Source organism: Grammomys surdaster, unplaced genomic scaffold, assembly GCF_004785775.1.
Source record: "Grammomys surdaster isolate TR1022 unplaced genomic scaffold, NIH_TR_1.0 751, whole genome shotgun sequence".
Classification (NCBI taxonomy): domain Eukaryota; kingdom Metazoa; phylum Chordata; class Mammalia; order Rodentia; family Muridae; genus Grammomys; species Grammomys surdaster.
Genome location: NW_021605170.1, coordinates 1,206,162 through 1,230,921, shown reverse-complemented (window position 1 = coordinate 1,230,921; position 24,760 = coordinate 1,206,162). Strand labels below are relative to the sequence as shown.

Below are 24,760 nucleotides of genomic sequence, written 5' to 3'. Positions count from 1 at the left end.
CTCCCTATGCTCTGAGTTTATATAAACTAGAGGTTGTTACATTAAAGTCGAGTTCCTGCTCGACCAGACTCCCGGCCAGGTGTGTTTCTTTGGGCAGACACTCACCATCCTGCTCGGCCCTGGAGAGACCCGGCTGGAGAAGAGACCCGGCCAGCCGCCCGGGACCTCTCTCTCCCCCACTTGGACCTGCTGGCTTTAAGGAGCCGGCAGTTTGTGTGCTGGGGATCTTCCAGGCCTTCATTTCCAGAGTCCTGTCTTTGTCTTTTTTTTTTTTTTTTTTTAAGAAGATTTGGAGATAGAAAAGGAGCAAATATCCAAGTCAGAGCATGAGAGTGCTTGAAACCAGAGCTGGCCGAGGGAGAGCTGGCTGAGGGGCTGGGATCATGTCTAACTCAAGGTTGATAAAGACTGACTCAGAGAACCAGGGCTCACTCCCCACCACCTGATGATCAGAGAATAATGCAACTGGGGCTGGAGAGGTGACTCTATGCGTAAGATGTTTGCCTTGCAGGCATGACACCCAAGTTCAGTCCCCAGAACCTAGGTGCAAAGATAAGGCCTAGTGATGAACTTTTGTAACCCCAGTGCTCAGAGGCAGAGACGGAGACCCCTCATGCTCACTGGACAGTGAGGGACCCTGCCTTGAAGGATGTGCGCAGCATCTCTGAAGATGACATCAGTCCTCTGGACTCCACATGCACACACATGCACCCTTACACACACTAACTTATACATTCGTGTGCATTTTAAAAATAAAAATAACAAGTCTGGTGATTATAGTACTGTCCTCTGAAATTTAAAGATGTCTTCCTAAGCCCCACAATGGCCCTGTGAATAGGAATTACCATTACTGTGAAGTGAATTGCCCTTTCTGTCCGACCTCAGGGTCAAGAGAAAGAAGACCAGACATCTAGAACTGGGTGCCTGACAAAGGCAGAGTGCTACCACGTAGCAACCCTGCGTGCCAGTGTCCCATCTAATGCAAACAGAAAGACAATGGCAACTCCTGTGCATCTAAGAGGTGCACAGAAGTACATGTTCTCTTTCTTTATATAGCCTGATAAAGCTTTCTCTAGTTGGAGTAGAAACGATGTCAGAACATCCCAAGGACAGCAGGTGTCAACAATCAAGCCGCACTCCACTGTGGACATGCTGACAGAGTGCTTAAGGTGAGGACTATGTGCAGGGATGATGAGAGGGGCATTCTTAGGACCAAAACAGAAAAACCCACAAGGACACAATGAAAACAGAAACCACATAATCTCTAAATAGAGGAGAAACAGTGTGCTGATATTTCAGTTGTACAAAAGCAAGATCTTGGGAAGGAGGGTTCTGTCATAGAGATGGTGCTTTTCATCTCCATGCTTAGGGTGAGAAACAAAACCGATTTTGTTGCTCCTACAAAACATTTTAGGCCTTTCTGGACTTAGCAAAATAAGTAGTAGGAATAATAATAACAATAATACAAAAAAAGAAATCATGAAGCATCAGGTCAAGACAGGCATGTCCAGACAGAACGAAAGGGCACTGATAAAATTTCAGTTGTCTTGTTTTTAGGTTTTGTTTTTTTTATATATATATCATTAGTTTATTTACAATTTTTTCTAGTATAAGAGTTCAAGAGTTTAATCCAATTTTCAGATCATATCTCTTAAACTTTCTTCATTCTGTTACAGGGATGAATTAAATATCCTTATTTTTTAAGTAGCTGGTGCCTTACTATAAAGAAAGGAGCAGCAAATCCAGGTCCAAAGTACACGGTCATCATAGCCAGTAATCGCCATTTGTTTTCCACGGAAAATGGCAAATTCTTCCCCGGACCCTCCTCGTAGTGGCTGCGACGGACCACGGAGGTGGTGAACCTCCGGATACTCTGGCCCAACATGCCGCTGCTGGAAGTTCTGCGAAGGACGCAGAGACGGAAGGCGGAAGAAATGGCCGTACTACCTCACTCCCCTTTCTTCACGACCTTGCTACCTTGTTTTTAGGTTTTAATTATGTATCTGGGGGTTTGTGTAAGTGAGTGCCAGTACTCACTAGGTCAGTGGCATTGGATCCTCTGGAGCTGGACAACAGTGAGCTGCCTGACATGGCCTTGGGAACTCAACTCAGATCCCTCAGAAGCACTCAACTGTTGAGCCAGCTCTTCAGACCTAATAAAATTCTAGTTTTTAAGCTTAAAAGCTGCCAGGGTCGCTCAATGTTGTTAGCATACTCACAATCTATAACTTCATGACAAATATTCCTTCACACATACATAAAATAAATGAAGTAAAAAGCACATCTGCTCAGCATGGTGACACACACCTGTGGTCCCATTGCCGGGGAGATAAAGACTGGAGGGGCAGTAATTCAAAATCATTCAGCTATGTTGGAAAATTCAAGGCCAGACCGAGCTATATGAGACCTTGTTCCCAAAAGACAAAAAAAAAGAAAAAGAAAAAGAAAAGAAAAATGTCTATATAAATCTAGAATCAGTTAAGGAAAGGAGTTGCACCAAAAAAGAAAAAAATTAAACTCACTCTCTGTCAGGAGTGGGATACATAATCCTACTCCCCAGTCAGCAAGAGAACATTTGATAGGGACTGAGGCCGTGGTGTCAGGAGTTATAAGACCAGAGTTTGGATCCCCAGAGCACACATAAAATCCAGGCAACTGGTCCACTTGCCATGCTAGATCTCAGGAGGAGGAACAGAAGATCTGAGGGACAAGCTGGCTATCGAGACTTGCCAAATCCGTGGGCTCTGGGTTCAAGTGAGAGATCATGTCTCAATATATAAGGTCAGTGTGATTGAGAAAGAAATCAACCTCTAGTCTTCACCTGTATGCACATACAGATGCATGTCAAGCACACAAATGCAAACATACACACATTCATATCACACGTACAAACACAGAAAAATCATCAACCATACACATGCAAACACATATGTACACACATACACAGCACACATACAAACACAGAGAAAAAGAGTCAGCGAATAAAGAAAGTAGAGTTTTGTCTCTGGACAGCAGCACATTGCTGGACCAGGTGTCAGAAGCAGTTGTATTTTTTTAAGGACACAGAGAATCCTGTGCATTGCCTGGCCTCCATCACATAGGTAGTTTGGGTGATAAACAGATGGTTCTGGGATTCCATCAACAAGGAGCAGCTGATTTCTTAAATATCCCTGTTAATTGTTTGACAGGAAGAATATACTAGGATAGAGTTATTGAAATGTGTGCAATTTATTCGTAAGTTGGTCAGTGTTAAAATTTATCACAATCTAAGAATATCAACTAACAACATCTGCTCACCTTAAAGAATGAGGCCAGTAATTTGAGTTAGGGCCAAACTCCCAGAATTCAAATCCCCACTGTGTCACTTGTTGATATACAATTTTAATAACTGATAGTAGTTACTAGTATGAGGAGATATAAACTGGGCATGTGGCACGTACCCATAATCTCAGGTCTCAAGAGGTAGAGAAGCTAGAGGTTCAGAAGTTCAAGGTCATATCCTCTGTTGCATAGAGTTCGAGGCCAGCCTGGACTACCTGAAAGCCTGTCTCAAATTTAAAAAGACATCAGTAACAAACATAATGGTGGTGACCCATTCACTGCATCTCTTGCAGTGTGTGGTGTGGTAATCCTTTTTTTTTTTTCTGCAGATTCAGCTTTTGAATAGTGTTTAATCTTTAGAGTGGGATTGGTGAGTAGAGGAAACCAGATGTTTCGAAGAGACAATGTCATAGTGAAACTGAAAACATCAGCTAAGGAAAGATCTATCACACCATTTGTTTCAGGGACAGTGAGGGTCAGGACATCCAACTCCTTTTTATTTGCTAATATAAAGTTAGTGGCAGGTACTGGAACACACCAATGCAATCCCAGTACTTGGGGTGTAAACAAGAGGATAGCCTGGGATACATAAGACCCAAAACAAAACAAAGGATAGCAAAAAGTTAAGTTAATGCCTGTACAACATGAGACCAGAACAAGACAGACATGCTCTGCCTGCTTGATCCTGCAGAATTGCACACAGGACTCAAACTCACAGCACAGGCATTCTGGTGAGAGGAAACTGCACCCATACTCTTGGTTTTAACCCTGACCCTAAGTCCAGGCTAGACCATAAAGTATGGCTAGTTTTTGGCCTCTTGTTCATTCTTCTAAAATTCCTCTGTCTGAAGTGTAGGCTTAGTTTAGATGAAAAACATTAGTGGGGCTGGGGAGATATCTCCAGTGTTTGTTGTACAAGCATGAAGACCTAAGTCTGGACACCAGCATCCATGTGAAACCTGCCATGCAGTGGGCCTGTTAGCATCTGCCAGTGTAGGGGCAGAGCTGGGATCCTGGAGGCTCACAGCCAGTCTTGTCAATGATGAGATCCTGATTTAGTGAAAGATCCTGTCTCAGGAAGTTCAGTTGACAATGACAGAAGCTGTCCACACAGACCTCTGACCTCCACATGCACAGGCACCTGCACATACACACACATCTGTGCACATGTGTAGCATACGTGTATGCACTACGCACAAAAAATTAATGAGTAGGTAAATGCATGCATGTATTTCTAACATACCCATGCCCAGAATTCCAGTTGCTCTGAACTTTACATTTTTAAGGTAAATTTTGGAGGTGTTGGGGACTAAGTTTAGGGTCTTATACATGCTACATGGCAGCTCCAGTAATATTTATTCATGAAGTATTTGCTTTCTGACCTATACTGATAAAGACCTTGGAGAAGTGGTAATAAATAAGACACGTGATCTTGAGTTATAAAAAAGTAAATAAAAGAAATCATCAGGAAAATAAAGGTGTAGAGAGAATCTCTACATAATGCATGAGAGCATCACCTGTCAATAAAAAAAGCCTGTGGCCAATGAGATGAGGCAGGAAACAGGAGGTAGGAGTTCCAGCAGAGAGAGAGGAATTCTGGGAAATAGTCAGCCATACTAGATTCACCTGGGAACTCTGAGGAGACAAATAACTGGAGAAGAAGGTAACCAGCCATGTGGCACACTTAAATAGAACTAACTGGATTATTGAGGTGTGAGCTATTTAGGGAACAGAGCCGAGGTTATTGGCCTAAGCATTCATTAATAAATAATTAGTCTCAGAGTCATTATTTCTGGGAACAAGGTGGTTGGGAGGAAAAGCCCAGAGTTACATAAAGATAACTTGTAAATGGAGTTGCTTTGACACAAGCCAACCTATCATGATCTCCCCAGGTTTGTCTGGAATCAGGATGCATATAACATCCACCCCTCTCTAAAGCACATCTTAGAAAGCACCCCAAAGGATCTACACTTTCACAACATGAAAAGGAAAAGGAAAGAAATTAGAAGACATGTCACAACCATATTATTACCCACTCACACACGCCCAGAAAGGTGGGGAGACCCTATGACCCTGGGTCAAGGTGTCTGCATAGTCAGACCAGAGGCCACAGTGCAACCTCAAAAGTAGCTTGTGGAGTCAGACAGTCTCTGTTCAATGTTCTTTCCACTTAGGCTGGGAAAAGCCAATCTCTGTACTGGGTGTTTCCAGGGCCCAGCCAGGGTTTTGATAGAATCACAGAACTAGATGGTCAGAGCTGGAAAGTCCCCTTGAGAGCAAGTGGTCTATCTTCCTCAGTTTACAAAAAAAGGAAATTTACCCAGAAAAGGATGAACCTTCTAAAAGCCACTTAGGGCTCTGGTAGAGAATACATGTTCACTGGTTCTATTTTCTCTTTCTTAGCACAAAAGGAGGATACATTTTGTTGCCCCCTCCGTAGTGGGGTCAGAACGTCCAGTTGCAGCCCAATCAAGGGATGTGAGCATAACTGAACCAAGGACCACCGGGTCTTCACAGAGCTCCCATGTTACCTTGACATGCTCCGTATCTTCATTTATCAGCTAGCTAAATGCAGGAAATCCAGAAAAAGACTCCCAGAATTCTCTAGGAGCACCACAAGAAGAAAGAGGTCAAGATTTCTCAATGACATGTGAAGGCAGCTGTGTGCACACAACCCAAATCCACCATGATGTTTGAGAAATAAACTTTATTGTGTAAGCTCTGAGATTTCGAGGCGTGCACTACAGCAGCTAGCAAGCTGTTTGCTCTGACAAGCGCTCTGGCAGTTTAAAGACCATGATGACTGACTTCATGCCAATTTGACTACGTCACAGGGCTCCCAGAGAGTTGGTCAAACATTATTCTGGGTGTGTCTGTAAGGGCCTCTGTGAATGAGATTAACATTCAAGTTACTATAGAAGCAAAGGTCTAATGTCCTCTCTAATGCAGATGGTCCTCACTCAATCAACTAAGGATCAGGATAGAGTCAGTTAGGAGGGGTCTTAGTCCCACCAATATACTATCTCTGAGATGTCCGTGGCGAGCCCTCACACTGGAATGGCCCTGCTGGCTACCCTGGGCCTCCAGCTTCCTCACTGCAGGTGTTGATCCACCCTCCATAATCATACAAGTCAATTCAATATAATGTCATTTACAAAGGTAACTACAAGGCAATCCTTCCTGCTTTCCATTCAATGGAGTTCCCACTCCTTTGCTTTTTGGTACTCAGAACTGAATCTACCCAGGGCCCTCTGAATGCTAGACAAGAACTCTGCTGTTAAGTTACATTCCCCAGACATTTTTACTTTTTTATTTGAAAGCAGGTCTTGCATACATGTATGTCGGCCTTGAACTCACTCTGTAGCCCAAGCATACCCTGAAATAATGATTCCCTTACCTGAGACCCCTTAGTATCCAGGATCACAGGCCTATGCTTCCACAGTCCGGCACAATTCAATGCTTCTTAACTCAACAGTTCGATTTCTCCAAACTAATGGAAAATTTCTTAGAAAATTTCAGATTTACTTCCCAGACCTGAAACCTCCCAGTCTTGGACCAACAATGACTAAGAGAGAGAGTTCCCCAAGAAAACATTAGGGCATTGCTAGTGGTGCACAGAGTATGTTGGTGGGTTTCCTAGACCAGGTAGATGTTTAGCTCTAGTTTTGGGGCTTCTACATATCTCCCAGTCCACTGCTGACTTATCTTCCATATGCTCAACATGAAAATAAGTACAGACAGGTCTGTCAGCCAAAACCTGTCCTGAGCAGTGCTTGACTTGCCTGAAAATGAACTGGGGACTTAAAAAGCACTAGGCAGCCACTTCCTCTGGCTGAAACATCCCCCAACAGAGAAACAGCAAAGACAAATGAGAAAGCTCTGTGAACTCACAAGAAAGTAACAAGACTACAAGCCTCCCCCAGAAGTCTCTAAGCAGTCAGTGATTTGGGGAGTAGAGAGGGCTGTTTCCTGGAGCCACCCGCCAACTGTGCAGGAAATTCCAGGGATACAGCTTTGAAGCATGGCCCACCCATGCTGGGTCGGGCTTGTCAGCTATGCAGCTGCCCAAGTCACCCACGCTCCTCAGTACATGCAATGTGCTCATTGGTTCACTAGGCTAGAATTAGTAGACGTCTTTTCTGTGGCCTGTCATCGGTGTTGTGTCTGGATAAACAGATGCTTGCTTAGAGCTCCTCAGGAGAAGTCACACCAGACTGAATTATGAATCATTAGATTCTGAGTACACGTTAGTGCTGTCTGACTTTGCTAACACCTTACTCTTGAAAATTCAATAAGGAATGTGCATTGAATACATACAACATAATCATTTCACAAAAAAATATATATATAAGCATCTACTGACTACAGCTGGTCATCCTCTTTGAACTACATGGAGAGACAGATGAACAGACAGAATAGAAGAATAATGTAAATCTCTTTTTCCACATCTTCTGGAGAACTTGGCTAGTTACATCTCAAGCTTTGATAGTTGTCGTGTTTAGATTTAAAAAAAAAAACATAAAAAAAAAAACAGTGGTAGTTTAGATGGAAAAACAGGAAGATTTACAAATAAGAGTTTTGAACATTATTTAGTTCTACCTTTATTTTAATTTTTTATGTATTCTTTTATATACTGCATGGCATAACCAAAAACTAGACAAAAGCAAGTCACAAATATGCAGTACAAAAACAATAGGCTGTGGCAGTTCTCCCTCAGCTAGGTTGAGATTATTATCATCCCATGAATAGCGGTTTCAGTGCAGGGAAAGGGGAAGTTGAGTTTCTGTGAAATCTCAGGGAAGGTAAAGTCAAGAGGTGAAATCTACAGGAGTCTACTAAACACTAAAGGAACAATGGCTCCCGACTGCCCCAAGTCACATGGGCATTCTGCTCAGACCTTAAGACACTCTCGACAGTTGGCTTTACTTCTCAGAAAGGAAAACCAGGGAATGTCTGATTCATGTGAAAAACAAAATTAAAAACAGAATTGAAACTAGGCTTCTTAATTTAACAAAATAAGAAATTTCTCAATGAAGTTTGTAAAGCTTTAAGAAGTAAATCTGGCTTCCTGCTTTCGCTTCTCCTGCACAATTACAAATCAAGCTCTAGAAAGCCTTGCAAGTTAGCCTTGCAAGTTAGTGTCCTCCCCAAAACACCAGCAAATGAGCTGGCATTCTAAGGCAGTATGTTGATGTTTGGGACCTGACAGAGTAATTCAGCCTCAATCTTTCTCTCTTTCTCCTTCTCTTTCTTTGTCTCTGTCTTTCACACACATGTAAATTTTATTGATAAATGCTTATTGGAAATTAGGGAACAGCAAACACATATAAACAATATAACAGAGTTAAAAAACTAGCATTTAGTGGGTCATGGTAGCCCACTCCTAAATCCCAGCACTTGGGTGGTCATAATGAAGTAAGAGTAATTTAACACATTTTTTAAAAACTTGTAAATATTTGTCACATAAGCAAATTAAAGGGCCAGAAAACTTTTCAAGAAATTTGAAAAACACAATAAGATTAAATGTTTATTAACTATTAGAAGAACTCACATATCTGGGTAATTATACACCTGAACTCTCAGCACCTGAGAGACAAAGGCAAATCAGCTATATAGTAAGATCAAAGAATATAACCAGATGAGGAAAACATTCACTCCAGGTGTTACTCAGAAGTGGGGTGCTGCAGATCAAAGGCCCCAGATTCTAGTCCCATCACTTACAAAGAAGGGAGGGGAATAGAAATCTTACAAGTAGAATTTTTTTTCTGAGACAGACTTTTAACAGGTCACCCTGGCTAGACTAGAACTGGCAGAGATCCACCAGTTTCACCAGTGCTGAGAATACGGGTGCTACCATGCCTGGCACAAATACAGTTCTGTGAACATTTGTTTCTGTTCTGGTTTGGTGTCTGTTGCTCTGATAAACACCATGATTCCAAGCAATTTGGGAAGAAGAGGGTTTATTTCATCTCACAGATTACAATCCATCTCCAAAGGAAGTAAGGGCAGGAACCCAGGTAAGAACTGAAACAGGGACCATGGAAGAGCATTGCTCATTGGTTGGATCCCTGGCTCATGCCCAGCTATCTTTTCGTAAGATTCAGGCCTACCTGCCTAAGGATGGAACTGTCCCAGTGGGCTGAGACCTTCTATATGACTAGCAACTAAGAAAGTGCCCTGGGAAGTGGCTATAGGCTAATCCAATGGAGGCAATTCCTCAGCTGAGAATCCTTCCTGCTAGTTGTATCAAGCTGACAATCAAGATCAACACCACAATTTATTTTTTGTGTGTTATATGTATGTGCACACATGTGTGCCTAAGTGTGCAAGCCAAAGACAACAGCACATGTCTTCCTCTATTATTCTCTATGATTATTGTTATTACTATTATGAGTAGTATTAGGAGTATTAGGAGTAGTAGTATTTTCAAACAGGGTTTGTCCCTGAGCCTGGAACTCTGTAAGGCCAGCTGGACAGCAAGGCCCAGGGACTTTCCTGTCTCCAACTCCCCAGGATTGTCATTAGAGGTTCTTGTCTGGATTTTCCCATGGATTCTGGGGATTCAAATTCAAATCCTTATGCTTGCAAAGCAAGCACTTTACCAGCTGAGCGTCTCTCCATCCCTTAGCTTGATTTCTTAAAAGTTACTTGCCTCCATCCCACCAAAACATCACACTAAATTTAAAAAAATCAAAAGCATTCACTACTCCCATTCAGCACAGAATTGGCCGTTGCTACCACAAAGACAGGAAGAATAACTTCAAAAGAAGGGGATAGAAAGCTATAATCATTTTCATATCTTAGCATTATTATCTTATACAGGCTATTTAAAATTATATATAGCAAATGTAAAAGGTTGAACAGAGTTGTAAGATCAGCATACCTACATATATGTTTATAAATAAATATATAGGTATATATTTATATAGAGAGAATATGATAAAGAAACTTCAAAGACATTTTTAAAAAACAAATAAATGTTATGTTACATTTAATATCAAAATGATTCCTATTCTCCTCAAAGTAAACAATGTATACGTTGATAAATTCTTTCCCAAGGGGATCCATAAACAACATTTATTCTTCTCCCTAAGGTCCCAGCAACAAACTAACAAACTGAGGCAAGATTCCACCAGGGGTTACTTTGGGAAATCAAGTTTAGTGAATTTACAGAGCACAGTGAGAAGGGTTACTACAAGGGCACTCCTCCCCCAGTCTTCCACACTGGAAAGTCTTCACCCAACAGGGATGATGCTTTTCCCTAGCTGAATAGATTAAACTCACACATCCATGAGAGGAGTCAATAAGCTCAGGTGAGGTAATCCTTTTGCCAAAGGACATAACTGAACCCCCAAAGATGGCAGTTGCTAGGCTCGGAGTCATGACAATAACACCCACCAAAATTCTAACCAAGGTTTTCATGTGCAAGAACAAGGGTCACAAATAGCCAAGATATCTGAAGAGAATGAAGCAGGTCAGAGGGAAGTCTCTTCTGCTAGTCATTAGGAGCTAACGTTTAGTTTAATTATATATGGGACTCTGGCTCAAGCAGAGGCAAACAGTAGGACCAGCAGCAAACCCAGAGGAGAACCACATAGAACAGACACTTGGGCTGGGCACATAGACAAGTGTGATCCTGGAAGTACAAAAGGAAAAAACAAGTAAGGAAGGAAATAGAAGCTACCACAATCGTAAGGGAAGGGAACTGAACCCAGGTTCCTGTAAGAGAAGCAAATACTCTTAAGCACTAAGACATCTCTCCAGCCCCAAAGATTCTTAAGAAAAGCAACAATCATAGAGGAATTGTCCGGATTCACTTTCTGTCGCTTTTTTTTTTTTAATCATGACCAAAATCATCTTGGGAAGGAAAGGGTTAGTTTGGCTTAGAAGTCAAAATCACAGCACATCCTTAAGGGCTTCCCTCAAGCAAATCATGAACTCTAAAGACCAGGAAGAAAATCTGCTTCCCGGATTTTTACCTATGATTTGTGCAGCCTGCATTCCTACATCCACAACCACCTGCCCAGGGTGGTACCACCAGCCAATCATCAGTTAAGAAAATGCCCCCACAGACTTGCCCATAGGCCAATCCGGTAGAGGCATTTTCTCAGTTGAGGTTCCCTCTTCCCAGATGACCTAACCTTGGGTCAAGATGACAAAAATTAACTAGCCCAGGAACATACCAGTACATCAGACTACACTAACACAAAAACCAAACTGACCTCATCAAAGTGAAAAGGCAAAGACACCAGGTAGTGGCTCACACCTTTAATCCCAGCACTCTGAAGGCAGAGAAAGGTAGATCTCTGAAACAAGGCCAGCCTGGTCTACAGATGGAGTTCCAGGATAGCCAGGGCTACACATAGAAACTGTGTCACGAAAATAACAAAAGCAAACAAAGAAAGAGATGGAGGAAGGACACTGGGATACGTGCAAGGCATGCTGGCTGACAGACTCCTTTCATCCTATAGCCTGTGTTCTAACAAGTGAGTGATTAGTACACACAGAAAGGAAAGGCTGATAAAGAAGCTGGCAGCCTCATTTTAATTAAAAAAAAAAAAAGGTACGTGAGCAAACATTTCACTGAGAGGGAGACCCGTCAAGCCAATAAACTTGTGAAGAGATAACCATGAAATACAGATTACTTACATCCAATTTCCAAACATTTTTTAAGGCTCGGAAGTCATGTGCAGGAATTCTCCCTTGCTGTCTTGGGGATAGAAACTAGTTCTATTTCAAAATAAAGTAAGTTTCGGAGCTTGCCAACTAAGCCTGTTGTCCAGAATCTAAAACGCTTAAGGACAAACTGAATGTACAAGATGTCCTCTGACTTTAACATGCCCCTCATACACATAAAGTTGTAACAAAATTTTTAAATGAATAAAATAGCACCTGAAGTAAATATGACAGAATGGAGGGTGTACCTGAAGTTGTTATTTCTTCTCTGTAACTTCCAGTGTGGTTTAAATGTTTTGCTTAGAGTGAAAAGCACTACCATTAAAAAAACCTCATTTTTCCTAATAAGTCTTCAAAAATTATAAAATTTATAATTAAGTATTAAGACATAAAATAATTTAATCACAAAAATTGTCCAAGCAAGGATTGTTAGAACTCACCTGTAAATCTAGCTCTCTGGAGGCAGGAAGACTGATAACTCAGAGCCTAACCTGTCTCAAAATAAACAAAAAACAAGGTCCAAATTCTCACTGTGAGCTATATTTCAGTTTTAAGTATATGCCTATACAGTAAGAAAATGAATGAAGCTCGCAGATATAAATTATAAGTGCCCTGACCACAAAGTAAAATAAATAAACAAACAAACAAAAGTAGAGCATACGTGTATAGACCAGTGAATAAAGGATCGAGAAACAAATTAAGAACTAACCCGTGGACTGTAAAGTTAGAAAGGCTCTGTGTGAAATTTCTCTGAAGTTTTTATGTTTTAGATCTGGCTTCATGATAATGTTTAAATAAATATGTAATGAACTCCATAGAAAGTTTTGACTTTGGTAATAATTCAGAAGTGCAGATTGAAGCAAACATAGCTCTAGACATGCAAAGGGAGAGTGGAGACCTTTTGGCTTCCTTGATCTTAGCTTACTTCTGTTAGATGACCAAGTTAAACAAAAAGGCTCCCAGCAAAATGACTTGGGTCAAATCACTATGCACACACAGTTTTCAAGGGCGGTGGCAGTCACAGGAGTGCTACTCTGCTGCCCCTTTAATTAAGGCAGTGCATAGAGACCTCAGTTGTTCCATTTGTGTCTCAAATCAATCAGATGGAATTCACCTTTTACTGGGCTTGAATCCTGATAGCTCAGCACACTTGATAGGTAATTTAATCATGTCTGGTGTAGATGAACACAAACTCAAATTAGCTCCTGAAAGACTCAGCTAACAGGGTTAGCTGTGCTTTTCCACTTTTGTGCAAGAGCTGAGCTTCACCAACTGGCTAGCTGGAGGTTATTAAAAATTTAGAGGAAGAAACAAAGGTGCGCTGGGTGTCTCCCGTTACCCTTTCTACTGTTACTCTGGCAGACAAAAGGCATAGAGCCCACCTCATGAATAATGCAACACGGAATATTCACAATCCATTTTTAATGGAGCCAAGCAATAACATTAAGAGAGATATTTTCAATCTTCAAATTTCACAGGGCAACTGGCACAGTAATTTGTTTTGATTCTAAACTGAGGGATACAGAGATAAATAGTTTTCCCAATTAAAAAAAAAGTGAATGCCAAAATTATAATTTCTAGCCTAAGCATGGTGGGATATACCTGTTATCCCCACTACTAGATTGGTAAAGCCTGAGCTACATAGTAAGACCTTATCTCAAAGCAAACAAACAAAACAGAAAACACACACACATACACACACACACACACACACACAGAGAGAGAGAGAGAGAGAGAGAGAGAGAGAGAGAGAGAGAGAGAGAAACAACTTCTAATAGCTTAAGCAAAACCTGTGAAAGTGGAGCAAATATGCCAATGTCATCAGGCAAGACGGGTAAATTCAGAACCCACAGGTTTCAATCAGCTTGACTCCTCCTTCATTATAATTTTATTTTTCTATCGGGTTGGAACTAAGAGACCAGTGCACATGCTGACTTGTGAGCAAGATGCCATCTTATGTTCATTCAATAGGGCTTGGCCTCCCAGGATATTGTGAAAACGATTCTCCTGAGCTTGGGCTCTTTATCACACAGTTTCTGAGATACCTTCAAACCTCTACCAGAGTGAACTGTGGATGAGAATCAACTGACATGGAAAGACTTAGTCGTGGGAAACCAACAAGAATGGCTAAGGACTTATATTTGAGAGGTTCGACGCCCCCAACCCCCACTGAAAAAGTCTTGTGTGATTTCATCACCTAGTGCGGAATGAAGCTCCATGGGACTTGTCCTCACTTCTATGTTTCCAAACATATGCTGGGTACTCAGTTAACATGTGAGAAATTGATCAGTAGAAATAATGTTGTCAGTTCCCCTGGGCCATGTGGGCTGAAGCTCTGGCTAGAAGCCATCAGAGCACAGGTAGTAGAAAAGGCTAGGACATTATCCTGGTTTCAGTCTTTTAAAGGACCAACTGATGGGACGGGAACAGAATAACCCTATGCTGGCAAGTTTTATGTCAACTTGACACAAGTTGGAGTTGACTCAGAGGAGGGAACATCACTTGAGAAAACATCTCCATAAGATCAGGCTGTGGGCAAGCCTGTGGTACATTTTCTTAATTAGTGATTGATGGGGAGGGCCTAGCCCATTGTGGGTGGGACCATCCCTGGGTTGTAGTCCTGGGTGCTGTAAGCAGGCTGAGCAAGCCATGGAGAGCAAACCAGTAAAAAGTGCTCTCCATGGCCTCTGCAACAGCTCGTCTCAGGGCTGAATTCCTGCCCTGGAATATGGAACTGGAAGTATCCAAGTCACAAGAGAATGTGACATGTGACCCCAAGACAAGCCCCAAGCCCCATTTCACATTTCTCTCAGATTTTAGGATTGTAATTTCCTTTCTACACAGCAGCCAGTCAGTCAATCAATCAATCTCTTCCCCTGCTCCCTTTTTCTCCCCTTCTCTCCAGTCTCCATGGAGTCTGAGTAATCAGAATTAGGTTGGGTTGAAAGGACCACAGCTATGCTTTATGGGTAAGGAAACTAGGAACTGAAAACATTTGCCTAGACACAGAATACATTGGTGACAGAACCTATACTCAAATCTGGGCTGAAGAGGTGACTCAGAAGCACCTGCTGCTCACAGAGCACGTGAGTCGATCTATGTCAGACAGCTCACAACTGCCGAGAACTCCAGCCTCAAGGGCTACAGCACCCTTTTCTGGCCACCTGAGGCACCTGCACACTCATGTACATACATATTCACACACACACAAATACATACATACATACATACATACATACATACATACATACATACATTTTAAAAGCATTCAGGTCTCTGAATCAAAAGTCTATAATTTTTCTTCTAGAAGCCTATGTCCTGGTTTGGTTTTGTTTAGGTTTTGGGGGTTTTGTTTTTACTTGTTTGTTTTTGTTAAAATGAAATTCTCAGAGGTAAGAATTGAAGTTCCTATGGGTCAATCCAGGACTCTACAAGGCTGTAGAAGCCGAGTTTTACATACCTCCTAAGTTTTCATTTAAGACATATTAGCCAGGTCTAGTGGCACACACCTTTCATCCCAGCATTTAGGAGGCAAACAAATCTCTATGAGTTCACTATATAGGTATAGTGAGATCCTGTTTTTAAAAGGAAAGGAAGATGATAGATAGATAGATAGATAGATAGATAGATAGATAGATAGACAGACAGGCTTGGAGGCTGGGCTCAGCAGCTTAGAGTTGCTTCCTGCTCTCTCAGAGGACCTGCATTTGGTTATTCGCACACATGTCTGGTGGCTTGCAACCCCTCAAAATTACTCCAACCTTAGGACATCCAATGCTCTCTCAGGCCTGTGGTTATGTGTACTCATGCGCACACATCCACACGAACAAATAGGGATACATGGACACATAATTAAAATTAACAAAAAATTAATCTTTTTTAAAGTTCTTAGGAATAAAAGAAGGGGGAAATATGAAAACTGGAACAATTGTGATTTAGTCTTTGGTTTTCCTCTGCAGTCCTCTGGTCCTGGTGTACCCTACAGGAAAAAAATAAGCAAAAACACCAACAGCCTTCCCCCAAAATTCCTGGCCTAATGAAAGACAAGCTGTAATAATCTTAATACTTTATTAAGTTAAAACAATATTCTAATAAATATGATTTTGCTAATACATAATGCACTCAAGAAGATCTAGGAACATTTTCAACCCTCACAGGAAAAATACGTTTTTCCTAGATGATATGGGGCAGGAGTTGAAGCCATAGCCTTTGCCACACACCTATCAGCTCAGGCATCTTATAAAATTCCGACTAACAATAAAAACTGGATTTGCTCATGAATTTTTGAAATAACTCTCCAGTTCCTTCTTGTTTACACTTGAAAAACTCCAGAAGTGTCAAAAAGAAGTCCGAATGTTTGTGTGGCCTTTTTCAGAACTCCCTGGGAAGGCACAGAACAAAGGCTCCTGCTATGCTGAGGTCCAACTGATAACCTTTGAGAGTCAGGGGCTGTGACTTTAATCTCTGGCTCTCCGGTACCTTACACTGAGAACCTGTGGCCCATGATCAGTGAGTAAATGAAGGGCCTGTTCCCTGGAGCTGCTCCACAGTTCCACCTCCTCTGATGGCATCACAGGTCCGCTGACTCCCTCTCATCACCAAGTCCTCTTTTTTCTGCTTCTTCTCCTGGCAGGCTTGATGGTGCAACTGATGATTTCAAAGGAATGGAGTTCCTTCCCTAAACTGGTGTGTGGTGGAGGACAAAGGAGTCAACAGTCTCCCCAGAAGAAGAGTTCATTCTTTCTCAATAAAAGCACTGGGCAGCTTCCAAAGCTTAAGACACCTCCTCTTTCAGCAGCTGCCTAGAGTTCTTTCTGGTCTGTGAGCAGAAAAGGGAAGACCTGGGAGGTGCAAGATCTCATTTGATCCTCATCCTCAGCTGTAGGGAAGCCCAAAACACAGAAGGCTGCTGTGGTTCCCACTCTTGTCTGACCTTAGAAACCGGAGCTCGTGTCCTCTAGCAACTCTGGGAAGGAAGGTGAAGGGGAATTACCATGGTGAACTTTGCACACTGGCCTGAGAAGGAGCTGGAGGGAGTCAGGGAAGCCATCCCTCACAGTAGTGTTACACAGCTGGTGCCGCAGTCTGCCAGAGTACTCATTTGAGTCCATGCTGAGTCTCTCGGTGCCTCCTGAGATCCACCTTCCTCTGGAAGCCCTTCCCGCACAGGTCACAGCCAAAGGGCTTGAAACCCGTGTGTTTTCTGCTGTGAGTGATGAGGTTGGAGCTCTGACTGAAGGCTTTGCCACACACCTGGCATTTGTGGGGCTTCTCACCTGCAAGGATGGAAGACCAAGGGCAGGAAGTATGAGCCAATGATAAACCTGGGGGGGGGGGGGGACCCGTTGCGACCCACATGCTCTTGCTAGCCACTGGCTAAGACTTTCACGACGTTGGAGAGGGATGGGTTGCAACATGAACCAACTCCTGGCCTGAAACTTGTTCCCAGTAAGTCACGGGTGTACCAGGTGGAAGGGAGACTTTTTGAGTGGAGGCTCCCAGCCAAAGGTCTCAAACGGTTTCCTGCTAAACGGAAACTGAGCAAAGACCACGTGCCCTCCCCCAACTGTATCCACCCCGGAGGACTAGCCTGCTGACTTATAGAAGCACAGGGCCCCCAGAGCAGATGTTCAGCAGAGGTGGGAGGAGCTATCCTACCGACCCTATGACTGCTTTCGTCAGAGGAAGTTTTCAAATCTGAGTTTCCAAGTGGGTGTTATTTTGTGTGGCCAGTGAAGCTGCCTTCCTTCTTGCTCTTGAAGAACACAGGTTTGTCCAATGTCTTAATTTTTTAAAATCCACATTCGAGCCACAAATAATTTCTTAAAGTTTTCTTTTCTATCTTTTAATTCTTTCTTCCTCTGAGGTTTTAAATCACAGGATTCTTAATATGCCAATACTTCAGAACAGATAATAGGCAAGGGGAGGGAAAATTTTAAAAAGCAGGTAACAGATAGAAAACCAACAGGTTTTGTCTTTTCTGGTCTTGTGCTCTGGTTAAAATTTGGGTAAATGGTACACATTCCCAAACACTCCCCTCATGGGTCTATGGTTGGTACTTGGCTTTGAGGAATCAAACAAATAAACAGGAAAAAAAAGTTTCTGTTTGCTTGTTTCTAAAGAACTTCCATCTCTCTTTGTGCTTAAGATTTCTTGATAAAGACTCACCTACAAAACTTACTCTGTCCCTCTGGAGTCAAATATGTCTGAGAAATGATTTCTAGCCAAGGTTTAATAAAATGTTTAAGTTAATTGTTTAATTAAATAAATGCTTAATAAAGAATCAAATGTGTCGTTCAGTCAAGACTCTATTTGAATTTTGATAAGTGTCTCAAACAATTAATAAAGAGTGAAATAGTTCGAGGCCAGCCTGGTCTACAAAGTGAGTTCCTGGACAGCCAGGGCTACACAGAAAAAAATCTGTCTCAAAAAAAAAAAAAAAAGAAGTGAATTAAATGGAAATTTCAGGCAAGGGGGCATGATTAAAGTGAGGTTTTTCCCCTTGAGTTTTATGATACAAATGTCTACACTGTTTATAAATATTTACAAACATTAATTGTGGGATCCTGGAAGGCACTGTGATTTTTTAAATACAGGATCTTGCTATATAGTCCTAGCTGGCCTAGCACTCATTATGTAGCTGAGGCTAGCCTCCATCTCACAGAACTTTACCTGTCTCTGTCACTGTATCCAGCTATGATGTGATTTAAAGAAATGTCCCTGTTCTTCAGTAAAGTCAGACATTGTGGTCTCATGTAACTGTCACGTTGACTGTTACAGGAAATGTTCTAAGGGGCAAGAGAATCACTTTAGTTCACAAGCTCCTGACAGTAAGCCTGCACATCTGCTCCTGAATTGTTAAGGAAGGCGTCCCAGACTGGAAGGTAGAGAACTGAAATTTACTGAAACTGACTGATAGATCACTCATTGTCTGAGTAAGAGGATCCCAGTTTATTGTGTGGAGCAGCAGGAAAGCACCAAGGGAAATGAGCAATCTGAAACACTTGGATGTTCTTAGAGCATTGTAATAAGTAGGGAATTGTCACTGTCAGGGAACAAAACTGTTGATGACTCGAAAGGAACAACAATAATAGGAATTTCCTCATTGACCATCTCCCACAGCTGTAAAAGTGACTGACTACACAACGAGCAAGTCAAGACTATCTATGAATTTGAGAGCTCAGACCAACAAATCTGAATTTGAGCCCTGTAATCCTGGGTAAGTTATTTCATCCTTCTGAGCCTCATCTCTAAAATGGGGCTAAAGAAACAGTTCCTGTCTCCTGGAGCTGTCAACACAGAACGCAGGAAAGTTAGTAACATTTGCTTTTCTTTTCCTGCTCAAACAAAGGAAGCTCTTATAAAACTAAAGTGTAGTTGAAACATATGAATCCCTACATCTCTAGTAAAGATTTACATTGACTCTCTAGGAGGGCTGGATGCAGCAAAGCTGTTAACATAGAGGGAAATACTTCTTCAGACCCAGAGACAAACCCAAGTTCACTCTGGGGGAGAACTAGTCATTGGAGCCAGAATATAGATGGAGAATCATGTGCTCCAAACATCTTCTACAACTGCAGGATTAGCTCACCTGTGTGGATGAAGGTGTGTTTCTTCATATCTGACTTCTGGTGGAACCTCTTGCCACAGTACTGACAGGGGTAGGGCCGGGTGTCCGAATGAATGAGCAGATGTGTGGACAGCGTGGATGACCTCTTGAAGCTCTTACCACAGATCTTACAGTCAAAGCTGCGTTCCTGCAGAGCAGAGAGGAAGGGAGAGGGAGAGAAGCATGTAGGGCTTCTTCACCTGTTCCCCAACATCTACATATCTCCCATAGCCAGACACCCTCTCCTCCCTCCCTCCCTCCACCCCATCATTCAACACCTACTGATTAACGCGTTTTCTACCAAAACACTTTACAGCCACAACCCTCCACACCCAGGGCAAAAGCGTAGGTCCGCCCTACATTTTTGACACCCACTGACACCCTCCTCAGCAGGACCTCAGCCACTTAAGATTGCCCCTCCTCCGCAGTCACTGTGGGGTTTGGACCAGATGGGCTGCTGTCACAGACACTTGTATAGTATTTTGCTTATCTCTCTCTTTAATCACCATACAGGACCTGTGTGTCTACAGGATTCTCAGGTGCCTAAAGCCTTGGACTTAGGCAAGTTATAAACGAATGAATGAATAAATGAATGGCTAGCATTCGCTACTGGACGCTGTGCACGAACTGAGACCCTCCCTTGCCAGTTAGGAAGGATGAAAAGGGAATAAAAGCCAGTGCATTAGCAGCAAACTCCAATAGAATTCCACCGCTGGCGGCTCACAGAGGTGCGACACTGCGATAATCTCAGATCGCAGCACACCCAGGACCTCTGTCACCCAGGCCTCTCTGCACACCTAAATAGGGGGGGCAAGCAGAAGTGGCGCCAGAAGGCAGTGGAAAGTCTGGAGGCAGTGGGTGGGCAAGCTGAAAGCCGAATCAAGCCGCCAGCGCCAAGCTTACCTGCGAGTGCACGGCCTTGTGTTGCTCCAGGCTCACCGCATGCCCGAAGGTCTTGCCGCACATCTCGCACGCAAAGGGTCTCGTGCCGCTGTGGGACCGGCGCACGTGCACCTCCAGCCCGTGCGGGGTGGAGAACACCTGAGGGCGAGTGGGGGGCCAGGGAGAAGGCTGCTGAGGGGGGTCGCGGGGTGCGCACGCTGGAGGGTCACGGACTGGGGACACAGGGCTGATGAGGCCAGGCGCGCGGGAGCCTCACCTTGCTGCACTTGATGCACTTGTAGGAGCCGCCGGCCAGCAGCAGGCGGGTGCACAGCAGCTCCGACTCCACCTTGACGCCCGCGCTCCTGTCCGCGTGCAGCTCGTGACCGCGATCTTGGTACAGCCGGGCCGCTGCTGGGCTCGGCCGCTCGTACAGCCCGGCTGCCGCGGGCGCCAGGTCGCCGTAGAGCCCCAAGCCCGCAGCGCTGGTGGCGCCCCCGGCGGTTCCGCAGCTCCCGGGCTGGCCCGCAGCCGCTCCGTCCGCAGCCTGCTCGGGGCCGTAGCGCTCTGCTGGGCGGCCGGACTCCGCGCCGCGCTCGCAGAAGAGGCTAAGGCCCGCGCTGCGCTCCAGCGCGCTGCACTGCCGGTAGCTCTGCACCAGGTGCCGCAGGTCCGAGCCCACCAGGCCACTCCACGCGAAGGGCTTGAAGGGCAGCGTGTAGGGCTGGGTTTCGTCCAGAGAGCGGCACAGCGACTTCTCCGACGCTGAGGAGGCACAGGAGGCCGTGGGGTCAGGTTCGAGGCTGCTGGGCGGAGCCCGCAGTGCATGATCACTACTGTCAGGCGCCCTAGCTGGTTAGAGAGCCAAGTAGACCCCCCCCCCTACACACACCGAACCCCGAGTAAAACTCAGGTGGGTCCGCGGGGCTTCCCGGGCCAGTGACAGCGCAGCAAAGTGATACTTAAATGATACAGAGAGGCGGGTAAATTCGTTTTGATGGTTCTCTGGCTGGACCCCACCCACTCCCAGCCCCTGCTAGAAGGATTGAGACACACACCTAGAGTTTAGGCTTAGGGACCTGACTCCTTCCAAGTACTCCTCCACTCAATCCCTTTTTGCAATAGATTATAAAGAACGAAGAAGGCCAATACACGCTGGGCCCAGGTTGTCTAGGAGTGTCAAACTAAACAAACTGGAATGGCCCCAAGATTTCTCAAACCTATGACGCAAGGGACAGCAGACAAGGGCGCGAAGTATGCCCATCCCTGATAGACTTCTGATGAAAAATTGACAGATTTCTGATGAAAAATTACAGTTAAGAGCTAGCCACCGCCGGGCGGTGGTGGCGCACGCCTTTAATCCCAGCACTTGGGAGGCAGAGGCAGGCGGATTTCTGAGTTCGAGGCCAGAGTGAGTTCCAGACTGCCAGGGCTACACAGAGAAACCCTGTCTCGAAAAACAAAACAAAACAAACAAACAAGAGCTAGCCACCACCTTCAGAAGAACTCCTCTCCCTTCATGCACGTGAATTTTGCTAAAACTGGGTATTGAATGAATGCAAGTAAGTGTACTCCATTCTGGGCGGACCTATTCCATGAGCCTGGTCACACACTGCCAGGAAGAACCCTCTGCTTGTGGGAGTGAATAAGCTAGTCGTGTGACAGGGACATAACCTGCTCTTGGCAGAATTTGGATTGATCTCCTTTCTACTTCTGCTGTGACCCGAGATACTCCCCTTCACACACCCCCTCGCCCCCGCCCCCGCCGCCGCCATCAACTCTAGTCAATTGCTCCCTGGAAATGAATCTGAGCATGCTGGTTCCCCTGATTAGGCCTTCTTAGCATTAGGGGAGAAAATGAAGTTTTTGAAGGCAGAGCCAGGGAGCTGAGATTTTCAGCAGCACCTTGCACGCCAGTGTGGCAGCCAGCTCTGTCCTGCTCAGACTGCCCAGGTCTCTTGTTTGAGGTATTCAAGTCTGGGTCCTGGATTCTGGGACCTGACACTTTCTAAACAATGAATTCCGGACATAAAAGAAAAGCCAGCCAGGAGAGAGGACCAGTTCATTTGACCTCACCCGTAAGTTCTAGGCAAACGAATTAAGGGCCAGCCTGGAGCTAAGGGCCTTGGAAGGAGGCAGAGGGCACTTCGGACAAGGTGTCCAGTAAGGAGGCTGGATGCCTCCCGCTGAACCCCTTTCCTTAGGAGCCAGTTCCCTAGACCGACCCTCTGCATCCCCTGTGCGGGCTTCCCTCAGTGCTGCAACCCCGGGACTCTGCCACAAGACCTCGAAACAGGGCCCTTACCTGGAGACACGGAGGGAGAAGGAGGCCTCCAGAGATCCTCGAACTCAGAGCTCGGGTCACAAACGCTGCCTTCGCAGCTGTTGGGGGACGCGGAGGCTCTGTCGGGAACCTCGGTAAGCTGAGAGTCGGGGGACAAACGCTCTCGGGGCTCCATCTTCGACTCGCCTGCGCTTACAGCGCCGCCGTCTGCGGAGAAGATTCAGGAGAGAAATAAACCTAAGTCTGGCCGAACTGAAGTGGTTCCACCGTGGCGCCCGCGTCCTTCTCTGTCCTCTCTGACACGGCCGGGAGACCTCCCGGATTCAAGAGCCTACTGCCAGCGCCAGGGGCATCTCTGGCAAGCTCGGCAAATCTGAGCACCAAGAAACAAAAAAAGCACCCGAGGGGAATTAGGGTAGCCTCCCCTGATTCCTAGGGATCGAGGTGGCTTGGAGCAGAGTCGGCGTCCCTGGCAGCTGCCCCGCCCGGCCTCTGCGCGCCTCGCACCTGCTCTGCCCGGCGCAGGCACGGTCTCCAGGCGCAGGGAGTAGTCCGGCCCGGGAGAACGCGGCTGGTGGTAGCTGTGCGCCTTCTTGCTCTTGACCAGGAATGAGCGCGGCATGGTGGCCAGCCGCTGGACGGATGTTTGGACCCTCGGTTCCTCTGAGTTCTGAGAGGAGGGGAAAATTGGGTGGAAATGAGAGTCAGCACCGACGGCGGTTGTGGTCGGTTCCCAGGCCAAGGGAGAGTGCGGGCCGGGGAGGAGAGAGGGAAGCCGCGGGAGGAGGGGCTTGGACCCAGGCGCCACGCTCACCAGGTGGCACTCGGACAGGTGGCGCGAATCCTGGTCTCCGCCGCCACTGCTACGGCTCAGTGGTAAAACCTGTCCCCGGGCTCTGGCTCAGGTCCCGTCGCTCTGCCCTGCCCACGCCTCAGCCCCTCCCCTTCCCTAGCAAAGCTAACTCCTCACTCTCCCGAGAGCAGTAGTCCACAACAGGTCCGTTATCCCAAGTCAGCCCTGTAAGCCTGCCTGCTCCTTTCTGGGCTGCGACGCGCGCCCGGGATGCGTGGATTCGTTTAGCCGATCAGGGCGGCCTCGGTGTTTGGTACCCGGAAGGGGCTTGGAGCCAAAACCTCCAAGAGCCCCGCGACAAACAGAAGCGAAAGAGGGGCTCACTAGACAGGACTGAGGGACTGGTTTGCCTAGGGACTGTGTGCTGCAGTGGCTGGAGCAGAAAGCAGGAAGCCAGGGGGACAGGAAAGTGAGGTGGGGGTGGCAAAAGACCAACACTTGTCCCAGGAGAAACGCCCACTGGAATGGTGGTGCGGCACTGGGCAGGACAGCGACCACTGTGAAATATTCCAGACCTGTAGGCCTCGCTTCAGAAACCAAGTCCCGGAAAGAAGTATTTTCTGATCTGCTCACCAAAAAATCTTGTCCTAGGGAAGTTGAGTCTGAACTGCGTGCTTACTGGAAAACACGCGGCGCCCAAATTTGTGGAACGCCAATGGTTTTCGCGGGCCAGCAAGATGAAACCGGAGTGAGCGGTGGCCAGGAGGCCGGGGTCCCGGGGCCCGCACGATCAAGAGCTGGCGTCGCTCTCTTTAACCCCCAATCAGTTCACCTAATCTCGGGTCGAAACTCGAGCCCTGCGGGGAGGCGGGGCCGTGACTGCGCCCCAGCTCCTGGCCTACTCTGGGGGCAACCCTAGGGAGGCCTAAAGAGAAACGAATCCTCCAGCCTCCGCGGCCCAAGGCAATAAAGGGTGAACGTGGGTGGCGGGGCTCAAATACCGGGCGCAGGCTGGCGCATGCCCCCGGTCCTTGGGCTGCGTTCGATTCAGACTGAGGAACCAGGGCCTCTGCGCCCCTGGGCGCCACACACAGAACACACCCTGTGGTCCCCACTTAGGAGCCCAAGGACTTCTGCTCCAGATCCCCAGCCCTACTGTGTGCGCTTCCCGGAGGAGTGGGGAGAAAAGCATGCG

General features: G+C 45.6%; 1 protein-coding gene and 1 pseudogene across 1 annotated transcript; both read right to left on the bottom strand.

The window, feature by feature from the left end:
• Positions 1–1,576: 1,576 nt before the first annotated feature.
• On the bottom strand, positions 1,577–1,961 carry LOC114633803 (annotated as a pseudogene).
• Positions 1,962–16,048: 14,087 nt separating this feature from the next.
• Positions 16,049–23,652, bottom strand: Gfi1 (growth factor independent 1 transcriptional repressor). The gene is made up of 7 exons (XM_028782387.1): positions 23,587–23,652; positions 23,280–23,442; positions 22,794–22,979; positions 20,766–21,253; positions 20,510–20,647; positions 19,589–19,754; positions 16,049–17,273 (listed from the first exon to the last, which is right to left on the bottom strand). Exons 2-7 carry the CDS (start codon positions 23,392–23,394, stop codon positions 17,095–17,097), a joined length of 1,272 nt encoding a protein of 423 aa, XP_028638220.1. The 5' UTR covers positions 23,395–23,442; positions 23,587–23,652; the 3' UTR covers positions 16,049–17,094.
• Positions 23,653–24,760: the final 1,108 nt, after the last annotated feature.

Coding starts and splice junctions, on each gene's coding strand:
- Gfi1 (XM_028782387.1), bottom strand. CDS start 23,394: ATGCCGCGCTCATTCCTGGTCAAGAGCAAGAAGGCGCACAGCTACCAC. Junction 21,254..22,793: donor TTCTCCCTCCGTGTCTCCAG/GTAAGGGCCCTG, acceptor GTGCCTCCTCAG/CGTCGGAGAAGTCGCTGTGC. Junction 20,648..20,765: donor AGTGCATCAAGTGCAGCAAG/GTGAGGCTCCCG, acceptor ACTCGCCCTCAG/GTGTTCTCCACCCCGCACGG.